At 51.3% G+C, this 9,799-nt stretch overlaps 1 protein-coding gene across 1 annotated transcript; it reads right to left on the bottom strand.

Annotated features, from left to right (window-relative positions):
• Positions 1–1,038: 1,038 nt before the first annotated feature.
• Positions 1,039–8,761, bottom strand: DYNLL2 (dynein light chain LC8-type 2). Its single transcript, XM_032280133.1, has 3 exons — positions 8,511–8,761; positions 5,000–5,138; positions 1,039–3,140 (listed from the first exon to the last, which is right to left on the bottom strand). Exons 2-3 carry the CDS (start codon positions 5,129–5,131, stop codon positions 3,003–3,005), a joined length of 270 nt encoding a protein of 89 aa, XP_032136024.1. The 5' UTR covers positions 5,132–5,138; positions 8,511–8,761; the 3' UTR covers positions 1,039–3,002.
• Positions 8,762–9,799: the final 1,038 nt, after the last annotated feature.

Here is a 9,799-nt window from a genome sequence, read left to right as displayed (position 1 = left end):
GTGGCCTCACTCTCCCTCCCAAAGCTCCAGCTCTGTCAAATTACTTATGTCAGTTAGGGCAGTAACAGAAGTTGGGGCTCTACTCTCCCTTTTTTTTAATCTTAATCCCTTAGGACCTCACTGCCCCAGATGTAGAGCTTCTCGCCAAGATTATCCAACCTCCTTCCTAACTGGAGGAACCCTATCTATCTACCTCTAACACTCAATAACTGATTGCCCAGTTCATTCCCTTGATAACACATTTATCACTATTGGAAAAAGTTGATCAGGGTGGGTATGTCTGCTCTACACATAACAGCCTGCATGTCACAGAAACCCAGAACTTGCCTGTCTCATTCTACTGTACGAACAGCATCCTAAGCCCAGGCATACAAGAACTCTTAAATGTTTTTGAGTAAATAAACGGTTAACACAAAGAAGCCAAAGCACCTCTGGCTCCCTAACCCCTCCATCAGGATTGCAGCCATACAACATTGTAGTCAGGGGTGGGCAGACACTCTCAGTCTTGGCACTGCTGATTTCTCAAGTTGTGTCTGGGCAATAGGAGTCCGAGAATCACTTAGGTTCCACCACAAGAGGCTCCATCTTTCTGAATACTCCCAGCTTTCCATTTCTGAGTGGCCAGACCCTTTGCTAAATAGTTCCCAGGTTCAGGGAAGCAGAGAAGGGAAGAGTATAAAAGAGATGAACTTTGGGCAAAAGTTGAAGAAGCCAAGCTCAGGCAGGTCCATGATGGCAGCTAGGAAGGCAGCAGCTACTATCCCAAAGACACAAAATATGGCTCACCTGGTCATCACCACCAAGGAAGGTAGGACCCAGGAGCCCTTGAGGGTGAGTGCTGCTGGCTAGTTTTCTTCCACTTAAGGGGCATAAGCCTAGGCACAAGTAAGTGCTGCTTCAGGTCAATCAGTATGTTGTGCCTGGTCTTCTCTTCAGTCCCCATTCTACTCCATCCTGGAATCCTCCACCGTCACCCACTGTGTGGCACCACTGCCACCAGGCCAACCCCTTAACCCCCAAAGAGACCCAAACAGCGCAGAGGTGCATCAGTCAACCTTTAATGTCCAAAAGAGGCGTGGATGCAGAGCATAGGAGATGTGGCAGGGTCTCAGGCCCTGCTCCAGAAATGAGGGAGAGATGAACACAAACTAGACACTTTCAACTGGCCACACAGTCTGGGAGGGCAGGGGGAAACAGATTTGGACATTCATAAAAAAATAAAACCTAAAATCAAGCACTCAATTTTGTGCCCATAGAAGGGTTTGATATAGAACTCAGTCACCACCCAGGTCCTCCCTCCCCTGCCAACATCAAAAAGCAAGCTCGGCACACACTAAGGGCTTAGGGAGGGGCATTCTCCTGCCTCCCCACTAGCCCCAAGAATGGACTTGAAAATAAAATAAGTTGGATTCCCCACCCCCCACATTGTCAACCCTACACGAGAGTTTTGAAGGCGACTCATGAGAATCAGCAGCTCAAACGGCAATGACCACCCCACCCCAAACCCCACCCTACTCCTATTACATTAACAGACAAGATTTCCCCTGCATCCTCCTTGGAATCTCCTCCCCTCACAGCCCTGCTCCATCTCCTGCTATCTGGCTTCATCACTGCAAGACTGACCTCCTCCAAGGCTCCCCAGAAGCTCCTCTCAGCTCTTTATCACTTCCATCCTCACCTCCCACGAGAGACTACAACCATCCAGTCACTGTCCCTCTGCACAGAGACCCAGCTCCAGAGCAGATGGCAGCATGGTCATCCTGTCCTGGGTGGTCCTCCTAAAGCCTTCCCAGGGAGCAGACAGCCAGAGAGCAAGCAGAGTGTCTGGGCCAGATGACAGCAAGGAGTGGACACCTATCTTTACTTCCAAAACAGGTATTCCCAGAAGCTTTTAACATAAAGGCCCACTTAGAACTGTGTCCTCTACCTACCCATACACCCTAGAGATTCCACACTGTCCTGCCCCCTCCCTCCCCTCTACCCCAAACCCCACACATATATATACACATACACACACACACACACACACACACACACACACACACACACACACACACACACACAGGAGAATCAAGGGAGACATCGATTTGGTTTGATTGCTAACACCTAACTAAGGAACTACAGTCACCAGAAATTCCCTTGCCAGCCAACTAACAACAGGGGCTGCTCTAAGAGAACTCCAGAGGAATGAGAAAACTGAGGGCTAAGCAGGGAGCAGACAAGAAGAATGTAAAGAAAAAAAAAAAAAATTCAAGCTAATCCTACCCCCAACATCCTCCTGTCATGATCTCTGGCAGGAAGAACAAAAGAAGGTAATCCACAAAGACACAGCCCTTACTTAGAAATTCTGACAAGACAGCAAGACAAGTCTGCTCCCCACTCCCACACACCACAGACAAACACATCTCAGGGCCCCCTAAAGAACACATCCCCTCCCCACCCCCTCTGCCCCAAGCCATTGAATCACAGTTCAGTGGAATATTCTCCCTGGTACTAGATCAATCCCTCCACCTCATTCCCATCCCTTTCTCCTTGACAATCCCAACACTGTCCCCCTGCAGACTCCCTGGCCCTCCCAAAGCAGCATCCACCGCCAGGAAGAGGCAGCTGCACAGTTTTAGTTCCACCTCCAGAGACCTATTTCTCTTCCTCAGCCCTCCTAGTCTTTCAGCCTCCTAGTATTTGTGGAGGGCCTGTTATTTTGTATAGGGAAAGAAAGAGAAAAGGGAGAGATGGGAAAGATTTCCTAGTGCAATACAACCAAAAAATATTTTTAAAGTCTTGAAAAATAAACATAAAGCAGCCTTCTTCCCCAGGCAACTAAACAGAAAGAGGTTTGGTTTTGTTTACTGCAACATACACATGAAATCGAGTATACAGTCCATGCAGTAGCACAGCCATTGGAGAGGACATCCTGATGCTGGCCCCAGTGCAAAACAGTCCCAGCAACGCCGCCTGCTTGCCATCGCTGCCGTCGCCACTGACACCTTCACCACAGCCACCTAGCCTGACTTGAAGAGGAGGATTGCAACTTGACCCAAGTAAAAATAGATGAAGTGCTTTGTCTCGTGTGTGACGTAGCTGCCAAAATTTCGGCCCACGATACAATGCCAGGTAGGGTTGTATTTCTTGTCAAATTCCTAAAAAAGAATAAAGGTAGAGAAGAAAGGTAACTAGGGTAGCTAAAGAAGGAGAAATCAGAATGGGAGTCTCTCCCTGCAACTCCAGCACCAACACATTTAGTTGTTATCACCCCCACCCCACCCCTTGGCCTCAGCTCCCCAAACCTCAGGAGCTCAGGTTCTAAGGCTGGCCAGGACACTCTTCCCCTCATTAATAATGGAACACCACAAAGGCTCCATTATTTCTCTCCCCTGAGCCTCCAGCACTCTACATTCTGATCATCTGTCCTCCCTCTAGCTACCCCACCCACTCACACCACCCCTAACCCACCCTGGGAATCAGAGAGGCCAGTGGAATAAAGGACCATTTGTCAAATAGCATGGCACAAATGGGGAGCCACCACCCGCTGCATCACACGTTACTAAACCAGCATTTCCAAATGTTAAACACCAAGGCATTAGAGCAAAACAGGACCAAACATCAGGAGTATCAGGAGGCAGTTCTACATAAAACATTAAAGGCACTCCCATGTGCCTGGCACTGTGTGGGCTCTATGTACCAGAACAAAGACCTCTACCATGAGATCAAGGAAATTCCCTCAGGGGCACAAGTTCAGCATCAAAACTACAGAAAATCTTTGTGAGCTAATCAGCTCCCTACTATCTGTGGCTCAGCCAGCAGACTCAGTTCTAGAGGCATCCTGCCTTGGCCATAAAAGGGCAGCAGCCCCCCACCATGGGCCCACCAATGCTGCCAACTCTGGGGCTCCATCCCTCAATATGCTCAACATACAACTTGTCTGGTCTTCTCACAGCCCCCATACCACACAACTCTCCAAGAAGTACTAGGAAAGTGAAAACCAAACCCAGCTTCAATCCTAGCTCTAGACTTCGTGTAATTCAGGAGAGCCAGTTACTTCTCTAGTTATCATTTCTCCATAAGCAAAATAAGAGCTGGACCGACTACAGGACAGCGAGAAGGTGAAGTCCCAACTGGCTGTGCAACCCTTGGCTCCACACCCAAAAAAGTCTCTCAGGACTCTAGAGGTTCTTTTCATCCTACCCATTTGGGTAGGAAAACACAGTTCTGTAAAACTCAAAGAGACCCTACCACTTCAATGGACCAGACTGTACCATTCTTACACATCCTTCTTGAGATGCCAGAGCTGAGAATATCAAATACTGGGACTATGCCTCCAATTGATATGGGACCTGACTGGGAATCAGGGGGGCCCCAGTACCCTTTTTCTTACTTCTGGCTCAGCTGCTTCCTTACCATGTTAACCATATCCAGTCACGCATTCACTCAGGAATTTTTCAGAGACCAAACCTATGGCCCCATTATTGCTCATCCATTTCTTAAAAATTGTATATTCAAGCCCACCCTTTTCTTAAGAATGTAGAAAGGGTTGATGTAGTATCTGAGTCCTTTTTAAGGAAAAAAAAAAAAAGGAAACCTCCTACACAATGATTATTATAGGCATACCCACTTTAAATGATGTAGCTCCCTGAAAATTTGTACATCTTTCCCTTTCAAATATCCTTGATCTTAATTTCGAATAGTTCTGAATTGGGCCAATATTTAATTCTGAAGTTTCTCTGCATAATCTTATACTTCTCCAATGTCTTGCAGTAGCATAATTACCTATAAAAGTAAACATATATGCACACACCTAACAGAGCTATTAACAACTCTTAAGGTCAATGCTTGGGCAATTCAGAATCACTTGCTAGTTTGTCTGCTTTGCAAGTTCCTAGGGTTTTGTCTGCATAGGATACATGGGCTTTCTTATGTTCCCAGCTCCAGATCTCCCTAGAGGTTAGCTCAGCTATCAATCCCCAACCCTGGCTATCAGCCCCCAGTTCCCCCAGCTCACCTTCTTGATATAGGCAGCAATGTCCTTCTCTATGTTGTACTTCTCCATGGCCTGTGTGGCACAGTCAACGGCATCCTGTTGCATGTCCTCAGACATGTCTGCGTTCTTGATCACTGCCTTCCGGTCAGACATCGTGACACTACAGAAGGAGCAGAGAGGTAAGGCTGACACAACTCCATGCTCTGGGCAGTGAACATTAGCTGCTGGGTGTGGGGTCCCAGTGAGAGAGGGGAGTATACAGGGTGAGCACAACAAAAAACACAGACATGAAGCATTAGGAGAGAGAGCTCCTAAGCTTTTAGCAGAGACATTGTTCCCACCCTGGGAAATATAGGGCCAATAGGACATAATAAATCATCAGTTTTTATCATAGGTAAAATGAGGTTTTCCAACTCTAAAATTTACTTCTGATACTCTGAATAGCACCAATAGTCAAGATGATATTACAGTGTATCATCTACTAGCTGTGTCCTTGGACAACTTACATTATCTTTGTGTTTTTGTCATCATCTGTAAACTGGGGACTGCAGGGTTGTCCCGAGAATAAACTAGGTATCCTAACACTTGAACAGAATAAGCCTCTGATTTAATGACCGTTATTACATCATTGGCATCACAGCAGAAAGATGGACTAGGACTTGGTAGGCCTGACTCCTGGTCCTGAGTTTATCTCTAGTGGTCTTAGACAAGTCACTTGGACTTCTTGCCTTTGATTATTTTCATTTTAGCAATGAGGACAGCTCTCTACTGAGAGTTGTTTTAAGGATTAACTAAAGTTATATGATAGCATCTGCAGACAAGGACAGTCTACAAGGGATTGTCCATCAACCAGATCCAGCCTACCACCTGTTTTTGTAAAATAAAGTTTTGCAGGAACATGCTACAATGGTAGAGTTGAGTGGCTGCAAGAGACTGTATGGCCTGCAAAGCCAAAAATACGTCCTATCTGGCCCTTCACAGAAAAATGTTGCCAACCTCTGCCCTATACAAAAAGGGGTAGGGTATATTCCAGGCCACCAATGCCCTGTGGGGCAAAGATAATGATAATTATCCCTTCAAGTACTCCGGGCTGAGATATCCCTTAGAGGTAGAGAGGGTGAGCAGGCAGCCTCAGACTTAGCCAGTCGGTCACACAGGACATGTCTCTGTCCCATCCTCCCCTCTGCTTCCCTACTCTCCTCAGTACAATGTTCATTCTTTAAAGCTCAATACAATTTTTGAAAGCCCTAGATTTTGGACCCAGCTTCAACACTGATTTGTCATTTCTCTGGTGTTTACTCATGTCAAATTTATTCATTCATTCAAAAAGTACTAACCTATTAGGTGATGTGAAAGGTATTATGTTAGGGAACAATATCTTATTTTCCTCAAAGGAATGCTGAAGTCTTCCTTCCCCTAAATAAACATAGGCTTGGGAACAACCTGGAGATAAAGGGTTAAAAAAGGTACCTAAGAAAGGTAAAGAATTACTATTTTAGCAACCTTGTTTCATATCCCTGTTACCAGGACCATGGCATTCATCCCATAGCAACCAGAGTTCCCAAGCAGACCCTGCACGGACCCTTCCTGGGATGAGAAGAATCTCAGGACCTGCCTGACAGGTGGCATGTGAGCTACTACGCAGAACAGAGAAGGATGAGCCCTTTGTCCTCGACCACAGTCCCAACACATGGAGCAGTAACAATCTCCCCATCACACCACCCCTAAAAGCACCACTCTGTGGCCCAGCCCAATGGACAAGAGATGCTGTCATTCCAGCTGTATATAATACAAGGCTACACAGGAGCTTGCGTGCTCAAGGACAGATCCTTGGTATCATCCCAGGCCACCCTGATCGGAGTTCACATTGGCCTGTGGACTAGATGGCTGAAAGGGAAAGCAGAACTCACCACCACCATCGGAACCTGCACCACACACATACCAGCTGCCAGCTAGGCAGCCCTTGACCACATCCAAGGCCCCTTCATCTAGCACTATCAAACTAAGCAGGGCTGGTTCCACTTCGGCAGAAACTGACAGAGCAAAGGGGTGGTAGACCAGCACCCTCTGCCCCTACATTCTGGAGAGGGAAAGTCAGATCCTCAACTGGAATCTGTGAGCACTATGTGGTGCTGAGGAAAGATTCCAAGAGCCCTGTTCAAGGACTGACTGGCTACATGACCTTGGGCAAATCAACATTTTCATTTCAAAAACCAATGGCTGAAATGAAATAAATGGGGCAATCTCAATGGGTTTGAGAAAAGGAACAGCAGCAGCACAGGGAGAAATGTTCTTATAAGGCTCTGTGTAAGTGAAGAAAAACTAGTGTCACCTGGTGGCCTATTCCAGGTTAATACCACTCAGAAGGGGGCACTGTTTACAAACCCAGGGGTGGGGGTGGGGCCTGGTTAGACAGCAGAGTGAAAGTATGAAATTGGCACCATTTTGCCTGCAAGCTCACCTGCTCCACTGCCTCTTTCCCAAAGTCCAAAGGAGCAACTTTGTTACGGTAATTAAAAGCCACCCTACTCTACAGTAGAGAGCCTGTGGTTACATAATGCCGGTCTTGTGACTACAACGGCACGATTCTTCACCCCTGGTCCCCCAGGCATCTGAGAGAGGTGAAGCCCAACCCCTACCACCCCTGTCCAAGGTGCCCGTGAGCAAAGCAGAGGAAGGTGTCCAGCCTAGCCCCTCCCTCCTGGGGAAAAAGCAAGGGACCTGGGCCTCCAGATAGGAGAAGATGGCCAGAGGGCCCCAGGCCAACCGTCTCAGTCACGAGCCAGGGCTCCTGTGAAAAGCGCAAAGGGCACTCCAGGACACCCCCATCCTCTATCCCGGGTTTTGCAACCAAAAAAAAAAAAAAAAGGTAAATCCCCAAATGACACGGACCACCATCCCCACCCACCAACACACACACACTGCTACTTCCCCCTTTGGGCTCTCCAGGGGGCCGTATCCCTCCATCATCCCATCCTCCAGAGCGTTGCGGTCCCGAAGGGCAGCACCTGGGGAACGAGGAAGCATCCTCCCCCCTTCATCTCCGGCCCCGGCCGGTCGGCCGCCCTCCCCCGCCCGGCCTGGAACAGCGCCGGAGTGACTGGGCGTCCTAGCTGCAGGAAGGACGCCCCAGAGGGTGGCAGTGGCGGCAGGAGGAGCCGCGTCACGCCCGAGCCCTCTCCACCCCCTCTTCCCCGGCCCCTGACACTAGGGGCCTCCACGCAGCGCCGGGAGACTCCCGGGGGGCGGGGGCGGGGGCAGCGGCAGCTCCGCAGCCCAGGCCTCCAGCAGCGCCACGAGGGTGGCCCGGGCAGAGAGTGGCGCAGACCCGGCTGCGCCGGGAGGGAGGGGCGGCGGGGGCGCGCGGCGCTGCCCGGACCGTCAACGCGGAGGACTGCTGGGCCAGCCCTGTTACAGGCCTTGGAGCCAGCTAAGGAAGCCGCAGGGCCACCGCGGCGAGGCCGGGGCGCATGGAGCGGCACGCGACCGGCACAGGTCCGCCACACGGGGGACGCCCCCACCCACAGCTCACCTTCACCGAGGCGAGTCCGCACGGGCCCCTGGGGAGCAGCGATGGCCCGAGGCAGAGCGCAGGCAGGGGTGGTGTCCCCTGGGCTCCTCCAGCAGCAGCAGCAGCCGCCGCCGCCGCGGTCTCCGGCTCCCGCAGCCAGGGGCCGATAACTCCCCGCCGCGGTCCGCCCTGGGAGTTTCGCCGGCTGCCCGCGCTCAGCCTTGCGCCGCCGGCCCGCCCGCTCCGCGCTAGCGCCTCACAGCTCCGCTCCGTTCTGCCGCTGAGAGCGGTCGACGCGCGGCCCCCGCTGAAATAGCGCCCCGCCCCCGCCCCCCCGCCGCGCGCGCCACCGTCCGCGCTCCCCATTGGCTGCGCCCGCCCGGCCCCGCACTGCGGGCTTCTCCCCGCGCCGCTCTCGCCCCACATCTTGTTTCCTCCCACAATGCCTCGGGGCGGAGGGAGGGGGCAGGGAGGAGGAGCTGGAGCGGGTGGGGGAGGGAGCCGTGGCCTTAAGAAAGGAGAGAAATGCCGACCCCTCCGCCCGGGGCTGGAGAGACCAGGCCTGAAAAGGAATTAAGGGACGTGGCCCTGAGAGAGGAGGGGTGTGGGGACCCCAGTCCCAAGGAGAAAAAAGGGAGAGGGGGATGGAGATTTCAGATCCAGGGAGCAGATGGGGCTGAGGTAGAGACCCCAACCTTAGAGAGAGGACGGGGAGGAGGTGAAGTCACTAGCCTCAGGGGAAAAGACAGGACACTCCTTCCTCCCGTGTCTGTGGGAAAGAGAGGGGCAGCCAGCACTAGGGAGAGGGAGAGGCGTAGGGGCCCAGGGCTCCCTCCCCTCACGTCCAGAAAGGTACCTTCTTCCTCCAGCTTAGCCTTTGTTGTTTGAGGCTGAAGGACCTAAACTCTCAGCTGGGCGCCCAGCTGGTGTTTATCTACAAGAGCAGTGGAGACAGAGTTGAAGCAAAATTGATGGGGGGTGTTTTGGTACGCAGGCCTCTGCTGTCCTTGCACATTTATGGCCTTGGGGTCCTTCTGGGACGGGGGTGAGAGTGAGCCATTCCTGTCGTCTGTCCCTGCCTGTCCAGGACTGGTGAAGAGTAAATAGAAGCCCCTTGAGGTGCCAATTAAAGCCTGTCAGAGCTGTGGAGCCTTAAAAACCACCCCGTCCACACCCCTCACTTTATAAAGGAGAGAATCAAAGTACAGAGAAGGGAGAGCCCTGCCAGATCCCGCAGGTCGGGCTTAGGTGGCTTCTGGGCTGAAAAGCGGTGCACCCAGGCAGCAGCCCCTCTGGAGGCTGAAGAGACT

This window comes from Sapajus apella, unplaced genomic scaffold (genome assembly GCF_009761245.1).
Source record: "Sapajus apella isolate SASKATOON/1434 unplaced genomic scaffold, GSC_monkey_1.0 scaffold12, whole genome shotgun sequence".
Classification (NCBI taxonomy): Eukaryota; Metazoa; Chordata; class Mammalia; order Primates; family Cebidae; genus Sapajus; species Sapajus apella.
This window is presented reverse-complemented; position numbering and strand designations above follow the sequence as displayed.